This window comes from Jaculus jaculus, chromosome 2, assembly GCF_020740685.1.
Source record: "Jaculus jaculus isolate mJacJac1 chromosome 2, mJacJac1.mat.Y.cur, whole genome shotgun sequence".
Lineage (NCBI taxonomy): Eukaryota > Metazoa > Chordata > Mammalia > Rodentia > Dipodidae > Jaculus > Jaculus jaculus.
Genome location: NC_059103.1, coordinates 182,938,627 through 182,958,505, shown reverse-complemented (window position 1 = coordinate 182,958,505; position 19,879 = coordinate 182,938,627). Strand labels below are relative to the sequence as shown.

The following is a 19,879-nucleotide window of genomic DNA, read 5'->3' as shown; positions in this document are numbered from 1 at the left end:
ATAGAAAATATTTATGTCTAATTAGATATTGGGGTGAGAGATTAAGGGAAAAAATGTTTGTTTCAATTCTGGTCATATATTCTAGTTTCTACATTATAAAATATTGCTCTTTCTCTCTCTGTATCTATCTATCTATCTATCTATCTATCTATCTATCTATCTATCATCTATCTATCTATCTATCTATCTATCTAATCTCCATTGGAGACCTACATTTATGATTGCTTGGATTTTTTTCTTCAATTGTTAGCTCTTAGGATTTTTTTGTTTTGTTTTTAGTGTTTTGAGGTAGGATTTCACTGTAGTCCAGGCTGACCTGGAATTCACTGTGTCTCTGGGTGGCCTCAAACTCACAGTGATCCTCCTACCACTGCCTCTCAAGTGCTGGGATTAAAGGCATGTGCCACCATGCCTTGCCTGGCTCAGCTCTTAGGTTTTGATTGAAATAAACCAAGGCAAAAAAAATCACTTTTATTTAACTATGAAAAACAGTTATCAAACCTCATAGTAAAATCTAGGAACCATTTTCTTATAGAGTAAAACTTAGATGTAAAGAGATTATGAACAATTTGAGAATGTCAGAGACAGTTTGTAATGTCAACACATGGCATGTCTGTGCACTGTAATATTTATAACAAATTTGGAAGTCATGTTTTAAATGTTATAGCCATTAGACAAGTAGAATCAGGGAATTTTTATAAATCACAATCAAAAATGTAAAATAACAAATACACATTTCTCAAATTTATTTTAATCATATTTTTATGAAAATTTGATGTTTTCTACTTTCTTTATTTCAAAAGAGTCTAAACAGCTAACGTATAAACTGGCAGCTAATGGGTTGATAAAATGGCTTGCAAGATAAAGCACTTGCTGAAGATGACTTGAGCTTCACTTCCTGTCTCCACATGAAGTGTTGGGGATGGTGGTATCCCTGGGACTCATTGGCCAGTTAGTTGAGCCTAATGGGCAAGTTCTAAGCCAATAAGAGATCCTGTCTTAAGGGGGGTAGACTGTGATACCAAGTGTGGCAGGTAAGATTGTCTTCTGGACTCCACACACATGCATACACGTGCCAGTGCACCTGCATATACATGAATAAACACATGCACAGTCATATACACACATGCATAAAAAGAGGAGTTAATAATAGTGGAAAATTTGAGACAATGGGCCAATTTTGTTTGCTGTATAAAGTGAGATGTGTATTTCAAAGGAAGGAGGCAGGAAGAATGAAAGAAGGCATACTAGCCCAACTCAGAAAAGTTACTACAAACTAGAGTTTGGAGGTTAATGTTTCCTCCACTTGGTAGAGAGCCATTAATTTGCTGGTTCCAGGTTCATGCTTTGTATTTTAGTATTTTCTGACATAGGTTTTCATGAGTTGATTCTAAGGGACTCCATCCTTTGATTTTGGAAAAGTTGTTTTTGTTACACATTCATATAAATAGATGTAGAAGTGCTTAGGTAATATACAAAGTTCTCTCTTATGACTGGTAATAAAATTTTCTGTTCACTGATCTAAAAACTCTCAAATTTACAGTTTTGCTTCCTGACTTTAGGTTGTTTTTTTTTTTTTTTAGAAAATGTGCTCCTGGTTCTAGTACTTCTTATATAGTCATGTGTGTTGCAAAGAAAATATTCTTAGGTCAGGGGTGTCATCAACTACACCAATGGCTTCTCTAATGATTTTTTTTTATGTTTAAGTGTTCTTTCACTTATATTTACATAGAATATTGGGACCTGATTATTTTTCATATACCATTTTTGTTTCATTTCTTTAAACTTGCTAAAGCATACATTAAAATAGTACTAATTAAAAAGAAAAGCCTAGAGGGACCTTGTATCTATAAAACAATGAGCCATATCCTGTTTTGAATTTAAAACATATGAATGTTTTAAAGGGTAGAACTAAATACAACAATAGCAAAACTTATCTGGCCCTTTAATGAACAATAAGATTTATTAGAATATCATCTCAAGGAGGTACATATGGACACATCACATAATGAGTGGAATTCTCTGTCCTTTCCACATGAGATCATACAAGATATCTACCACTAGTAATTTTGCAGTAAATTTTGGGAAAGCTCAGGTGATTTGAAGATATTTTAATTAGCCCATCCCATCTAGCAATATGAATAGGGTTATGTTTGATACTTAAAAGCATCAAAATAATCACAAAACAATGAATATTCAGACAAATTTCCTTGTGGTCCTACATCATAAATAGTTAACATTATGACTCATCACTGTTATTTCATTGTTTTCTGTCTTCAAGCAATTATGTGTAACAAATAATGCATTTTGTCTCAAAGAGCTGACATTTGTAATCACTAAAATGATCTTTTCCCTTGGGTGACTCACATAATTGATTATTTTAGAAAAGTGTGGGCTTTAAGATTAATTATATTTTACTTACACTAATTTTCTTGTCACTAGCTTGTGCACATCAACATCTCATAAAGTATTACATGTGGACGTGCTTCCTGCCCACATTGCATTATCTGTATCTGTCATCCCTAATGTCAGTAGCCATTCACTCTGAATGCATTCCATGCAATAAGGATAATTCATCCTTAATAAAATAATTTTTTCTACTTAGGCTTATAAGACCTTTAAAGATTAATCATTATCTTCTCTTTCTTATTTCTTATTTATTTATTTATTCATTCATTCATTCACTCATTTGCAAGCAGAGAGAGAAGGAGAGAGACAGACAGAGAGAATGAGAATTGTCATGCCAGGGCATCTAGTCACTGCAAAAGTGAACTCCAGACACATGTGCCACCTTGTGTATCTGGTTTACGTGGGTGCTGGAAAATTGAACCTGTGACCTTAGGCTTCGCAGACAAGTGCCTTAAGTGCTAAGCCATCTCTATAGTCCCTTCTCTTTCTTTGGATCAAAATTTGCTTCCTGATCATCTTCTTACCTTCTCATCTCCTGTGGTGGATAACACACTTTTTCTCTGTTTCTGAATTTTAGAAATATGGCATGTTTGTCTTCATAAATGTTTCTAATAACATTGGATAAGTATTACTGCTACTGGTCTTTGGATATTCTTGTAGGACAGCCAGTAACATGAATATAGAAGCTTCTCATTTTAAGCCAGTCAAAATCCTGAAGCAGTTTAAATTGTTACTGTATGTATATCTTCACAGTTCTTAGAGGACTATGTAAATGCCATGTTAAGATGAGACTGCTACCAATGGTCCATTGTCGGTTTCTTGTTTCACCTCTATTTCTTTTGCATTCCTTGCAACACTATCATGTATTATAGGGATAAAAAAGCTAACATTTTTCTAAAAATAAAAAAGAAACACTAATAGATCTATATTCAATTCATGTATTTTCTCTATAGGAGTATTACATGCTCATGAAGAATTAATATATATTATATAGTAAAATGTAATATAATATATTACTATATTAGATACATATCACACACACACACACACACACACACACATATATATATATATACAAAATGTCAGCAGTCATTTGAGTTACTCATTAGAGAACCATAATTTATTCAGAGGTTTCCCTGTGTTTGTTTCCCAAGGCTTTAAACATGTTTTCCCCAGTCTCCTCTCCTCTATTCAACCAACAGTTTCTTGAAAACAGTTAATTTTGTAGCTAATTAATGTTTTCATTTCTATCATGTGTCATAATTCTGAGCACACTACCAGTGCTGTTTGCTTAATGAATGAGTATATATACTTTGGAGGACATTACTTAATTCCTTAATTTATTTACTCTGTTCCTGAATAGTCATGTTCAGTAGATTACATAGTTCAATTCAGTATGTTACAGAATAGTAGGAAAAAAAACATGCAATTTTTTTTTCAAAATTCTCTGAGGGAATAATTTACCCAATTGATAATATTTTTCATATATTTGTGAAAATAGTGAATGCAACTTTAGAAATTATGGAAATACAGAAATACAAAAGAAAGACCACACTGACCACCAGTAATCTCACAGCAAAGATCAAAAGGACCATGATTTGGTATTTTCCTTTGGATAATTTTTCTCTGTAAATATAATTGTATAAAAATGTTAACTTAAAAATTGCAATTATATCATTTATAATACACACACACACACACACACACACACACACACACACACACACACACACGAGTGCTGGGATTAAAGGCATGCGCCACCACACCCGGCTAAGTTACACCGCCTTTGAAAGAAAGCATTCCCTGATGTTCCTGTACAGTTTCTAAAAGCTTTGCATAAAAACAATGTCCTCGGTTTTCTGCCTCTTTACTGGTTCATTGTTTACTTATCGCACTCCGGAGAAGGAAGTCATTATGGCCAGACAGTGATAGCTTTCTGAATATGTGGCCTTGAGAGGGAACTTGATGGAAAAGAAGAGAAATGAATGTGCACAGAATTTGATGCTCTCAGGAAGAATGACTACAAGGATGACCTTAATGTTGAAGAGCAATAAATTTACTGGTCAGGACTACCAAGTGACCACCTTCCTACTTTTCCTTAGTCCCTTCCTTTCTAATCTAACAATAGCTGCATTGAGCTACCATTTTTCTGTTATTTTTTGGCCTGAAATGTAACAATACATCCTACCACATGTTTGCATTATTAGATAGTAGACACATTTATTAAGAAATAATTCAGGCAAGATTCTTCCTCCCTGTTCTCACTTTACTATTTCATATGTACATTTGTTGACTGTCCTTCAAGACACTGTACTTTAAACAGCCCTTTGTAGCTTCCATTCAACAGTGAAGATAAGTTTTGGGCAGTTATTACTAGGAAATATAGAGGGTGTGTCTATATGACTATTTATCAAGAGTAAGTAATGTGACCACACTATGAAGAACGACATGAGGAAGCATCATGCTTTAGTTAAAGAAATGCATGTGTAATACAATGATTTTTGAGTGGTGACCTCTTTTAAAGGATTTATGCATCAAAAATTTTAAGCTATTTTAACCTCCTTTAAATTATTTATGCATTAAGGCGGCTTCATATGAGCATTATGAAGAAATGAATTGGGGCTGGTGGGATGGCTCAAGTGGTTAAAGATGCTTGCTTGCAAAGCCTGACAGCCCAGGTTTGGTTCCCAGCACTCATGTAAAGCCAGATACCCAAAGTCATGCTTGCATCTAGAGTCCATTTGGAGTGTAATGAGGTTCTGACAAACCCATTCACTGATTCATTTTCTTTCTCTACTTGCAAATAAATGAAAATATTAAAAATGAATTTAGTAAATCACATGTTTTAAAAATATTTTAACAAAAATAAAAAATTTGCTACTGCATTGACTCATTTTAGGAAAAATTTTTGCATTGACTATGTTTTTATTCTTATATATTGAAGCATTCCTTATTAAAATGGAAGTTTTTGAGTGATATCATTATCTACTTTTCAATAATAATCTGACGTAAAATTTTATGTGAGGCTTTTAAGTCTCAGAGACATGTTTTTGTTCTTTCTGACTGTAGCGTTGCAGAAGAACGTAGTGAGGACAAGAGAGGCTGCTGTGACACATGTGTCAGGAAAGCAGAAAGGGTGCTACTACTTACGAGGAAGAGCCAACATCAGCATAGAGAAGGGGAAGTAGTGCAGGGTAACGAGAGGCCAAAGACCAAAGTGAAGTGATACACGTGTGAAAATGTTACAATAAAACTATTTCTTTGTACATCATGATAAGCAATAAGTACAAATCCTTCTTACTTTTATATTGTTTAAATCTATATAAACTAATAAGTACATCAAAATATACTTTATACACTATTTTTATTTTAAAGGCTTTTTTAATTTTTTAAAAAAATATTGCATTGGGCTGGAGAGATGGCGTAGCGGTTAAGCACTTGCCTGTGAAGCCTAAGGACCCCGGTTTGAGGCTCGGTTCCCCAGGTCCCACGTTAGCCAGATGCACAAGGGGGCGCTCGCGTCTGGAGTTCGTTTGCAGAGGCTGGAAGCCCTGGCGCGCCCATTCTCTCTCTCTCCCTCTACCTGTCTTTCTCTCTGTGTCTGTCGCTTTCAAATAAATAAATAAATAAAAATTAAAAAAAAATTGCATTATTATTAATTATTTATTTGAGAGAGAGAGAGAGAGAAAGAGACAGAGAGGGGGAGAGAGTGAATGGGTACACCGAGATCTCCAACCACTGCAAACAAACTTCAGACACATGTGCCCCCTTATGGATCTGGCTTATGTGGGTCCTGGGGAATCGAACCAAGGTCCTTTGGCTTTGCCAGCAAATGCCTTAACCCTAAGCCATCTGTCCAGCCCTACTTCATATATTTAAAAGAACTTTCTTTTTAAAAAAAAAATATTTATTTATTTATTTGAGAGCGACAGACACAGAGAGAAAGACAGATAGAGGGAGAGAGAGAGAATGGACTCGCCAGGGCTTCCAGCCTCTGCAAACGAACTCCAGACGCGTGCGCCCCCTTGTGCATCTGGCTAACAGGGACCTGGGGAACCGAGCCTCGAACCAGAGTTCTTAGGCTTCACAGGCAAGCGCTTAACCGCTAAGCCATCTCTCCAGCCCTAAAAGAACTTTCTTTATGAAAAAAAAAAAAGCAGATAATAGGGACAAAATAGTAAATAGCTTTTTACTGATTTTCTTTTCCTTCTTTTCCTTTTGTTCATCATAGAACTTAGGGTCTGAGCTATTAAAAATCTTATATTTGGGCTGGAGAGATGGCTTAGCAGTTAAGCACTTGCCTGTGAAGCCTAAGGACCCCGGTTCGAGGCTCGATTCCCCAGGACACACGTTAGCCAGATGCACAAGGGGGCGCACACATCTGGAGTTCGTTTGCAGTGGCTGGAGGCCCTGGCACGCCCATTCTGAATATCTCTCTCTCTGTCTGTGCCTTTCTCTCTCCATCTGTCGCTCTCAAATAAAAATAAAACAACAATTTAAAAAAAATCTTATATTTGCCTTTGTTTATTATTATTTAGTAAGTAATTTAGTTTTGAAATGAGTCTATGTTCCCTGTACTTGCCCTGAGCACCTAAATATCTGAGACTTGTAGTTTATACCACTTTGAATGGCTTTAATTCATTTGATTACTATGAAAGATTATTTTTCCTTTGCATTTAGAGGCATGTTTTAAATTTTTTTTAAATATCTTTTAGGAAGCTTTATTTTTATTTTCAAGTGGGAGGCATTTTTGCCTGGATTTTTAAAAAGAATTTAGATAAAATCACAGTACTACTAAAAGTTCAAGATGTATATTTATCTAATGTAATCCCAAGGTACACGGCAGTTAAATCATCTAAATAGTAAGTTCCCAATGTCCCATATAACATGTATATCGATATTCAGTTTTGCCAACTTAATGTATATAGCTATGTTATTCACCATTTAATATTCACTTAGATTATTGTCATTAAACATTCCTAGCAATCGGTTTGGATTCTTGTCCTGAGCCACAAACTCCTAGCAGTGGAATTAAAGTTGGAGACAGATACATGGTTGGTGATGTGGTGTCTTTCCAGTGTGACCAAGGCTATTCTCTTCAGGTAAGCCAGTTTGAAAACCTTACTTTTGGTTTCCATTGTCCTTTCTGAATATTTTCACAGGCCAGTGATTGACAATCCCCAGGCTTTACATTAGGTTTGATTCTTAGATACTTTATGTAGCCATGGGTTGGGGAAAAAAGCTCAATACATGAGTAAGATATATGGATAAGTGTAATTGCTAACATGAACTAAATTAATTCTGTTTGGAATGATTCAGAGAAAAAATATTTTTTCTATAGAAATATTTTGTTTCTATTCTGATAAGATTATGACAGATGACATCTTGTATGTTTAGAATTTCAAAATAAAAGAAGAATAATAGCATTTAATGAAACTTCCATAAGAATTCCCCTAATTAGCATAGATCTACTAGAAAATTGTCTTGCTAAAGTTTTGGACTCATAACATATATCCTGATCTTTTGTATAATTGCTTGTATTTTGAAAGAACTTTTTTGTGAGTGTCTAAAGTTGATAGGTTCTCATTAGAGTCCACTCACAATTTGGTGTATTAAGAATTTAGTTTTAAAAAAATAAAGGAAAGATTTCACATATTATATAAATCATTTTCACAAGGAAAATAATTTTTAAAAAATAATATTTTAAGGCTGGAAAGATTGATTAGTGGTTAAAGCACTTGCCTGCAAGGCCTAAGAATGTATCTTTGAATCTCCAGATCCCACATAACTAGACACATAGTGACACAAGCATGCAATTTCACACATGTGCACAAGGGGTCACATGTGTCTGGAGTTTGTTCACAACAGCTGAAAGTCCCTGGTGCTCCCATTCTCTCTTTATCTGTTTTCTCTAAATAATAAAATAGTAAAAATATTAAAATTCATAGTGCTTTTAAGATTGTATCACAAATTATTACTTTTAGAATCCAATAAAAGTACTTTAAGTATACTTTATACTTTTAAAATATTTTTACAAAAGAAATTTATAATTCCTTAAAGGATCTCTCTTTGAATCTTACTTCCTTTTTTTTTCAAGGTAGGGTCTCACTCTAGCCCAGGCTGACCTGGAACACTATGGAGCCTCAGGGTGGCCTCGAATTCATGGTGATTCTCCTACCTCTGCCTCCCGAGTGCTGGGATTAAAGGCATGCTCCACCACGTCTGGCCCCTTGAATCTTATAGCTGTTTATTAAAAGCCACAGTGAACGTGGTCATTGTCTTTGTTGTACAATAATGATAATAAAATATTAGAATATCTTTTGATAAGAAAATATTAAACCACAATTCTCTTGTGATGTGAGGTATTTTTCTTTCTATGAGGATACTGCAGTTTATTTTACATTGTTATATTTTAGAACAAGTATATATAATTACTTTTCTGATCTGAAGCTATATTAAAATGCCTACATGTGAAACTGACAATGTATATGTATATGCTTAGTTTTGCTTTAATCATTCTGTATGATATATTTATTAGAGTGTATTAGAATGCATTGTCTTATTTATATAGGGTCATTCCCATATCACCTGTATGCCTGGACCTGTGAGAAGATGGAATTACCCAATCCCTATTTGTTTGGGTAAGTTTAAATACTATATATAATTTAGAAGCCTCATTAAGTTTTAAATACACCGTCAGTGAAAGATATTCAACCTTTGACTTTTTTTGAGGGGTGGCTAAAAATGCTATGTGGAAACATAGTGTTCAAAATACAATTTTTAAACTTTGCAGGTTTTCACTCTTCAATATCTGTGGATAACAGAAATGTAGATGTCAATAGAGTGTATATATATATATATATATATATATATATATATATGTAATAGAATATTTTTATATAATAGAATATATATATATCATATTGACAACAAGCCACAGGAATGAAATATATATATATTTCATTCCTGTGGCTTGTTGTCAATATGATGTGATAGTAATACCAATACTTCTGATATATAAGTAAATATCCTAGTGTTCCCTACTCCTCCAGAGTAGAAAAAGAAACTGAAGGTGACTTAAGGGAGCAACACAACTCACGAGTTGACCTCCATAGTAACACAGCCAAGACACTCAGTGTATCCAAAAAGCAAAGGTACCTATCAAAGTATGGACTTTTTTTTTTTTTTTTTTTTTTGCTCTAAGTTATTTCTGTTTCTGAATGGATTGATACCCACCATTTATACTCCTTATTTTTGGAATTGCTATTGTAGTATTTACATGTTGGTGCTAAAAAGTATAGAGAATGGTGGGCTGGAGAGATTGGTTTGCAGTTAAGGAGCTTCCCTGTGAAGTCTGATGACCCAGGTGTGATTCCCCAGGACCCACGTAAGCCAGATGCACATGGTTGCACATGTACTGGAGTTCGTTCTTAGTGGTTGGAGGCCCTGCTGTGCCATTCTCTCTCTCTATTTCCCTCTTCCTCTCTCAAATAAATAAAAATAATTTTTGAAAAAGAGTATAGAGAACGGTGTTGACTGGTCGTTACACAACCACTGATAGAGCTTTGTGAGGTGGGTGTTGTATCTGACTTACTTCTCTAATGGCCATGTGTGCATTGCAGTAATACATTCAATGTCCATAACTAGAAACCAACACAGTGGGGCCTAAGCATCAGAAAATACTTTTCTTCTGGAATTAAAGTTAGAAGACCAAGAATATAATGCTTTATCATTGCTTGCTTGTAGTTGCATTTCTTCTTGGCTTCGGATTGGCTGTCTCCCCCTGGGTCTTCCCATAGTCTTTCTTATGGACAGGTACATCCTTGGTGTCTCTTGCTCTTCTTTTAAAACCAGTCCTATGGGATTAGAGTCAAGCATTATGATACCATTCAGCCTAAAACCCCTCCTAGAAGATCCTGTTTCCAAGGGCAGTTTCACTGAAGGTTTGGGATTTAGCATATGATTAGGGAGCATAATTTAGTTGACATTACCATTGACAAAATACACATGCATTAGTTACAAGCACAATAATAGGACAAACTACCTGATAAAAATCAATGTATAGGAAGAGGGATTTCCTCCAGGTTTCAGGTTCCAGCCCACCATATCATGATGGCAGGAGCTTAAGATAACTGGACACCTTCAATCCAGGAAACAGAGGGTGATGTGAGCTGTTACTCAGTCAGTTCTCTTACTTATATACAGTCCAGGCCCCCATCCCATTTAATGATGCCATCCAAAGTTGGTGAGACTTCCCACCTAATTAACCTTGTCAAGACCATGTTTCATAGTTATATCCAGATACTAACCACATCTAGATAATCCCTGAAAAGTGTTTCTAGCTCCTATAAAATTGACAGTCAATATAAATCATTGCAATGTAATTCTTCTTGGAAAGTAATAGAAAATTTATATTTGGCTAACAAAAAAAGGCATTCACACTTTTCAATGGTTGATAACTTTTAAGGGAAGCAATTTTAGATACTACAGGTACAGAAGAATGAATGTTGTGCAATTTAAAACCATACATATACTATTATAAAATTTATATGGACAAATAATACTGAACATAAATGTGTGATATTGTGTGACTATGTGTGTTTGTGTGCATGTCTGTCTTTGCACACAGTAGTGACATAAAAAAAAAAACAATGTAAGTAAACTGCTTATTCTACCAATATAAAATAACTTAGATCTTTTATTATCATGTCCCAGGACCTATGACAGTTAACTTTAGAAATAACCATCTAATAAATATTGTGTAATGAACCAATGTAAATATTTGGAAGTCCATTAAATAAAAATGTTGAAATATGACTTTGTCATTAATTTATGAAGATTTATTATACCATAACATATTTTCATATATAATATGCATATTGGGGGGGTGGTTTTATTTTGTAACCACACGTGGGCTTCCAACAACTATATAGTTTGGACTTGTCTTCTGACTCACAGCCATACTGCCTCAGCACTGTAAATGTAAGAATTATAAGTAGGCATCATTGCACTCAACATGAAATTTGATTTTTGAAATGTTTTGTGGAAAGTATACTGGTCCAATTTTCTTATTTCCTTTTTTGTCAGAGTACCACTATGTTCTTTTGATATAATTAATAGTACACACATAAGTATTTTTCATATTTCTTTGTATAACCAAATTTTGGGCTTATAAATTACACAGTTTGATATGTCATGAATCATATCACTAGTTATAACTAACTGCTCAAAAATTGTAAGAACTACTGCCAATTTCTCAACCTTTTCTGTTAATTTACAAGGCACTTCAGTATTATGTAATGGTTTCTACCCTTCTATCACTTATTATTCTTTAAAAATTGCTGGATTTTCAGAAAAAAGTATTGATGCTTTGGTTAAACCTTCCATTTCAGTTCATGATAAGAACAAAGCAATATTAAAAGTACTATTTTAATAAAATGAAATATGAAGTATAAGTTTTATCATATAAATTAAGTTGGTATGAAATCACATGGAGTACTTATCAAAGACTTACAATCCAATATTATTTTACTCAGATTTCCAGTTTTAATTAAATAATTATGTAGCATATTGTTCCTTACGTTAGTTTGTTCACCTATTAAATGAGATAACAGTGTTTGCCTCACAACGTATTTTGATCATTAAATGAAAGAATATTAAAATGTTTAAATGTTTAGCACTGAACCTGGAATATAAAGACATTTAGTAGTAGCTATTATGGTGACATATCAGCAGTAACTTAAGGATCCCATAATAGACTTTAAAAAACAAACATTTTGATGGAAATTTGGTGACTAGAATGTGGTCTATAATGTAGTTAAATATAAGAAATTGAAAGTGGAAAACAATTCACAGAGAATGATCCTATTTTATCATAGACACAAGTATAAATAGAACCATGCTGAGAATAAAGCATATAAATTTACAAGGATCATTTGGGTTTGGCAAATTTTGAGTGCATTCTTTTCTATTTGGTTTTTTTTTTTTTTTTTTTTTTGCAAATTTTGCACAATAATCTTGTACAGACAGAAAACTACAATGCTGAAGTAAAACCCTGGCCATACTGAAGCAGACTCTGAAAGCAGGTGACTTCCAGAGAATGTGTTAAAACTCTAGCCATTGGGTAAATGAGTTAAAGACCTATGACTTGGAAAATCAACAACTTGTTGGACTATTTTCTTGGAAAGAGGCACAATTCAAGGAGATTTTAAGTATTAGCAGAAGAAAGGAATATTCAGGATGATCTTGTTTCAGGGGTACTAAGATGTTGCAGTTATCTTAATGTGAAGAATGTAATGAGGCAGAGAAGTAACTATGGAAGATACTGATGTAAAGTACAGAATTCTCAGTATATATGTAGTATATATGTAGTGTGTATGTGTGTGTGGGTAGAAATTTGAAGACAAGGCAATAAAAGGAGACTGTTGATGTAGCTCAGTTGGTAAAGCGCCTGCCTAGTATGTTTGTGTCTACCTATTTATGTATATGGTCCTAGGTTCACTCTCCCAGGAACTTCCACATACCTGTAATCTTTTCAGTTTTGAACATGTGAGGAAGAAGCAGGAGGTGCAGAAATTCAAAGTTATGAACTTATTATGAGTTCCATAGCAAGTTTGACATTGTGTGTGTGTGTATGATATCAATACCAATATGTAATATATTTAATATTTTATGTGCATATATGATATATTATATAAAATATTTATACATACTATTAGTCCTTAATATGTACTTAAAATTTAGTATGAAGCAAAATAAACTAAAATTGTTGTCTTAATAAAACTTTAAAATATTTTAAACTGATAAAATTATTCTCTTAACATTTTATTGATTTTCTGGGTTGAATGTGTATATTAAACCCCATTTTAGAATAAAATGAAAAAAAAATGTTTGGTGGATGGATGATAATAGTGAATATGTATGCAAAATTGATTGATTTTGAGGAATGATGAACTGAAATTTCTAAGGAATAGGAAAGTGTGCAGATGTTTCTTTAGAACTTAATGGTAATCCATTTGAAAGAAAGGTTTATATGCACATTAACTCTAAGATTATGCATACCTCACTGGTAAAAACTGCTGAAGACATAATTTATTCAGTTCACATAAGAGACAGCTGTCAAACTGATTATTGAATATTTTATCAAATGTAGATAAAACTCCTACTGAATTTGTTTTTATGATGCATAACCTGAAGTTTGAGTGTTTACCTGTTATTATTCTTAGCAAGAAATAAATGAATGAATATGCATATAAGCACTCTATCCATGTAGCTGTCATTAGATTTGATTCCTTATCCAACAATTCATACAAGCACATTAGTATCTTTACAATGATGAGGAATAAACCTGAGGATTTTCAGAAAGAAATAGGCCTGTAAAATGCAAACGTCCTTCTATATTTTAGACAATTCTATCCAGTGTAAAATATAAATTAGGGCTGGAGAGATGGTGCTGCAGCCTGGGTCACATTGCTGGTAGAAATCGCCCAACCAAGAGCAGCTTCTGGGAAAAAGAGATTTATTTTGGCTTACAGGCTTGAGGGGAAGCTCCACAATGGCAGGGGAAAACGGTGGCATGAGCAAAGGGTGAACATCACCCCCTGGCCAACATAAGGTGGACCACAGGAACAGGAGGGTGTGCCAAACACTGGCATGGGGAAACTGGCTATAAAGCCCATAAGCCCACCCCCAACAATACACTCCCTCCAGGAGGCATTAATTCCCAAATATCCATCAGCTGGGAACCTAGCATTCAGAACACCTAAGTTTATGGGGGACACCTGAATCAAACCACCACAGACGGCTTAGTGGTTAAGTTGCTTTCTTGCAAAACCTAAGGACCCATGTTGGTTTCTCCAGATCCTATATTAGCCAGACACACAAAGGTGAGCCAAGCACAAGGTCACATATGTCCACTAGGGGGCAGAAGTGTCTGGAGTTCAAATGTAGTGGCTGAGGCCTTGGCACACCACTTCTTTTTCTTTCACTCTCTCTAAAATAAATAAAATAAAATAAAATAAAATAAAATAGTAAAATTGGTAACGTTCAATTCTAGCATACTTTATTAAATGGTAAACTCATGACATAGGGACTTCAAAATGAAATCATTGGTAAATTCTGCCTAATATTTTAAAAAATAATATTGTTATTTGTTTATTTACTTATTTGAGTGAGAGCCAGAGAGAATCAGAGAACATCTGGGTCCTAGGGAATCAAACCTGATTCCATTGGCTTTGCAGGCAAGTACCTTAACCACTAAATCATCTTGCAGCCCCTTGCTTCATTGCACATCCCTAAACTTTCTCTTGTTTCTTTCAAGCTAGCATGAGTCAATAAGTTTATTATACACAGTTCCTTCATATGTTATTAATGGAAACCAAATATTTTTAAGAAATTCTCACCCCCCCCCAACCCCAAGGTAGGGTCTCACTCTAGCCCAAGCTGACCCAGAATTCACTCTGTAGTCTCAGGGTGGCCACGAACTCATAGCGATCCTCCTACCTCTGCCTCCCTAGTGCTGGGATTAAAGGCGTGTGCCACTGCACCTAACTAGGAAATTCTTTATTGAGCCTTTTTCAAGGAAAAAGATGAAAAGATGTGGACAGGATTCCTTCTTGAAAACAGTACTTTGAACTGAGCTGATGAGGTTGACTGGCTTTATTGCAATTTAAATTATGACGTCTGCAAAATGCCTCAAACCAGTATTAGAAGTACTTCAGAAAGAGAAATACAGTGGAAAATGATATTTCTGCTTTTAGTTGTATTCACTGCATGTGAGCTGCTATTTGGAGTGTCATAACTGGTTTTGCTTCACAATTCCTGATGAAAATTATGTCTTTTCCACAGTTTTAACAAATTCATTGAAACACATTTCATTTCCAGAATATGGGAAGTGTGGGCCACACTCACTTTTATCTTGAGCTGTATCCCTTAGAGTCGTTATGAAACCTTAAGATAATTTCCATAACTTTTTAATACAGAAAATGATTGTACTCTTCTAGCTTACACGGGGCTTCTGTTGCTTTGCAGCTCAATGTGGTGGCTCTATGTCTGACTTCAGTGGTGTGATCCTCAGTCCTGGGTTTCCTGGGAACTACCCCAGTAGTTTGGATTGCACATGGACCATCAAGCTCCCCATTGGCTTTGGTATGTATATTTTAAGATGTGAAAGTGGTTTCAACAGTCATCAATGCATTCTGAAAAATGAAATATCAATGCATAATAAGAACTTATAAAATAATTATAAAGTTTCAGTTTGTCAGTATATGAAAATGTATAAATTAAGAAATGAAATACCTATATGAGTTCATGTGGTATTTGTCTTTCCACACCTGGTTTATTACATTTAATATTATGTCCATTAGGACCATCTTCATTATTATAAATTGTTAGAATACTTTACTTTGTCAAGACTAAATTGTATTCCTTTACACACAGTTTCTTTAGTCACCCATCCATGAATAAGCATTTAGGTTTACCCTACATCCTTGTATTAGGAGAAATACTGAACCAAATATGAGATTGCAGATGTCTCTTTTATATATTGGTTTTATCTTCCTTGGGTGTCTCCTATTGAAAGAGTGCTGCATGGATATGAGGATGATATTTACAGAAATATGTACCTCAAGTTACATATGCATAACAAGGACCAAGTCACCCTAAATTTTGTATGCAACTACTTTGTACCTGTTTATTATTACAAACAGTACCAAATATATAATTTATTTTTTCATAGTCTACTGAATTCATCCCCTTGAATTGTAAATAAAACCAATTTTAAATTTACAAAGTAGTATAAAATTCCTAATATTTCAATTTATGGTTTATGAAATGTAAGAACACTAAAATGACTACATACTCACTGAAGAACTAGTAACATTAGTTGTTGGTGTGGGTGGCCTGCACACCTTCAGCACAGACCTTGACACTGTGCCTCATAACCTAACTGGAAACATATTCAGTATATTGGTGAGTTTGTGTGTGTGCATGCATTTGTGTATATATACTTAGTGAGATGTAAATATATTTGTATTTATCTTTCTTCTTCAGGAGTTCATCTACAGTTTGTAAACTTTTCAACAGAGACCATACATGATTATCTGGAAGTAAGAAGTGGAGCCTCAGAATCTAGTACTGTTATTGGCCGGCTAAGTGGTCCTCAAATACCATCTATGTTGTTCAGCACAACCCATGAAACCAGCTTGTATTTTCACAGTGACTATTCACAAAACAAACAGGGGTTTCATATTATATATCAAGGTGAGAAAAAATATTAAAAAAAAAAAACTGCAGGCTCATTTGAGCCCCATCTGCTTTTGGAAATTTTAATGGCTTAACACAGTGGTAGAGGGCCTGAGTAGCTTTCAGAAGGCCAGTGTTTCATCTCGGGGGAGAGGAAGAAGTTCTTAACTTTTATAAAAACATAAGTATTCCCTATGTTCTTTCTTAGAAGAGAAGGGAACTTAAACCAAGGAAAGATTCAGTTAGGAAGATGGTTTGAATATTGAACTTTATGTTTATTCTGAGAACTTAGAAAGTCTTAACCAGAAAAAAAATAACATTGAATCAGTCTTAAATTAATACCTGATTAAATTAAGCAAGGTAAGATAATTAATTAAGGGAAAGCAGATATCCAAGATTTATTTTGCTTTTAATCAAACTGAATGTATTGAAAAAATGCAGTTTATATTCCTCATGTAGTACTTTCTTTATTTTAAGATACAATAGTATGGCAATCTTTCATTCTGTTTCATAATCTTATCAAGAGAAAGCAAACATTATAATACACCAATGTCTTATACAGAATTTTTGTATGACTTTGAACTAGACTTTTATCCCTTGCAGCAAATGTTGTGGACTGAATTAGAGCTGGCATCAAACACTGGCTCTCCATATGCAAACTAATGTGTCCTTGGCCATGGCCTCCACATTGTAATTTGCATAAGGGAGCTTATTAGAGTGCATTCCAGATAAATCATGTTGAATTTTATGCAGTATTATGTAAAGTGTGTGTGTGTGTGTGTGTGTGTGTAATATTAGTAATTACTCAAGTCATTTTATTACACTTTATTTTAGTATTGATTTTTAAAAAAATAGTTCATTGATTCCACTGCATGAGGGCTGTAAGAGTAACTATAGTACTAACTGTCTGTTGCCACTTAAGACAGCATAGCTCTTACTCTTGTCCTATTTCTGTTTTTAAAAATCTAAGCTTTTGTACAATTAGATAACATGACAATAACATTTTATATGGTATGGATCTAATGATTAAAAGTGTTATGTGTCTGTACAATTATTCCAAGATTTCATGTTCTGATGTTTACAGGTGTGAGTTTCCTAAGAACAGATATCTTTGTAGTGTGCATTAATCTGTCTTAGGTGACTAAATAGTGGGGACATTGAACCCCAAACTATTAGTTTGTGTCTGCTCTTAACCAAAGAATTGGATAAAATATGACTGAGGATGGTAATTGTTAGATTATTATATTGATTTAGGAATGTATAAAAGCAAGGGAAGGAAAATGAATACACCCATGTGTTCTGAGAGCCCATGTCTGACTAGAAGATATGTGAAAAGAGATTTACACAGAGAAAAGAAGAGAAAGTGCAGAGAACTCCTGCCTTGTGAAGGGCGGAAAGGGGTACAGAGAAGTCAAGGGGGTTCTCCCCTCATTTCAGCACAGAGACTTAAATTCTAAAAGGACCTTCCTCCTAGTAAGACTGAGATGAGGGAGAGACTCACCAGAACCTGAAGGTTTAGGGGTGATGAACCTGCAGCTAAACATATTTATAACCTTGTGTAGTGGGCTTTACCTTCTGGCTCAGGTGAGCTCAGATAAGAGTTGATTGGTCTGGGCTAAAAGTTGGGTCATGAAGAGGCTAGCCATGATGCCAAGTTCTGGGGAACAAACTTGACCAACCACAGTGTCAGGGTTAGATTTAAATTTTTCTGAAAGTTTTCCCCCCTCCAAGGAGGGGCTCAGGTTATTTGTAGAAAACAGATCTAGGGCAGAGATAAGAAGAAGCTAGCTTCCTCTGTGATCTCTAGTAAAGCCCCAAAACATTCCTGCTTTTTACTTCCAAGGTCCTAGTCACCTAACTGCATGACAATGCTACCTGAGTCCCTTTCAAAATATCTTTGTTTCCATTAAGTAGGAGTCTTCTCTAGGTCTCTTTCTATATCCACCCATAGTCTTTAAGAAATTAGTTATGTAAAACAAACAAACAAACAAACAAACAAAAAAACTGTTTCTGTCTTCTGTACTGCTAGAAGGCTCAGAAACACAGTTATGGAAATATAGAATATATACTGCCTTACACTCCACTATTCACTTATAGCCTGACTTCATCTATTCCCTAACCTCATGAATTTTTTTTCTATCTGCATACATTTACCTAAAGGTTCTTTTATTTTCAAAATTAAATCTTTAAATATAAGTGAAAATTGAGTTTATTTAATAGATATATATATATATATATTTCTCATGACCAAATAATATACACATATATTAAACTAGAGTTAGAACTATTTTGGAACTTATATTTTTATCTGTATATCATTAAATTAAATGAAAAGAGTATGTAAAAACAAATTTTCCATGATAAAAATATCTAGTTATATGATTTTGAATAACATCTTAATAAATAACAGAATAACTTATTTGGTATCAAATGTATCTTTTCATTTGAAAAATATATTGTCTCATTTATTAATATAGATATATTTTAGTGATTTAAATTTGACTATTTATAATTTGGGGCAGGCAAACAGTAAAGTTCCAGAATGTGGTAGGGGTATATGCCCTGCCCAGCAGCTCAACACTTCTTCAAGAATGTTTATTAAGTTCCTATTATGAGAAAGGCAACTGACAAGGCATTGAGCTGAATGATAAGCCAAATGTACAGGAACTATGGTCTCACATAGCATGTAAAAGAAAGGAGTATGAACAATACTACATTTCAGTGCTAACAATGTTACAGTAATCAAAATACAAAGCCTTTTCTTGATTAGATGTATTTTTCTCCTACTTCTTTATTTTTATTTTATTCAATAATTTCTACACAGAAATTTAACAGAAAGATAGTTCAGTACTCCTTCCAGAGAAAAATTATTTTAAAAAATTAAAGCAACTCATAATTAAGTTTATTTGTATGCTTGTTTTCTGTGCTACTTTATGGCAAACTTTATGCACTTATGTGTACATGCAACATAAAGTGAAACAATTGCATTCTATTTAAAGGAACTAGGATGTGCTGATTAGAATTATGGCTTCATTAGGAGTGTACATTTCTATTCAGATCTATAGTTTAGATAGGTTGAACAGGCAGGTGAAAGAGCTGATGCATGTTTATGAGTTGTACTAAGACTCTACATATTAAAATTGTAGACTTGAGAAATACATATCAAATGATTATTTACAATATATCTTCCAGACATGAGTTACAATTCCTAACTTTAAGAGCAATCTAT

General features: G+C 34.1%; 1 protein-coding gene across 7 annotated transcripts in view; it reads left to right on the top strand.

The window, feature by feature from the left end:
• The window catches only part of Csmd3 (CUB and Sushi multiple domains 3), a 1,124,273-nt gene that overhangs the window by 984,922 nt on the left and 119,472 nt on the right, over positions 1-19,879 (top strand). For all 7 annotated transcript variants that reach the window (XM_045143269.1, XM_045143267.1, XM_045143265.1 and 4 more), the window contains 4 exons: positions 7,393-7,511; positions 8,981-9,050; positions 15,439-15,555; positions 16,459-16,668. In XM_045143269.1, coding sequence (XP_044999204.1) covers positions 7,393-7,511; positions 8,981-9,050; positions 15,439-15,555; positions 16,459-16,668 — 516 coding nt within the window. The remainder of the gene's footprint in view (positions 1-7,392; positions 7,512-8,980; positions 9,051-15,438; positions 15,556-16,458; positions 16,669-19,879) is intronic.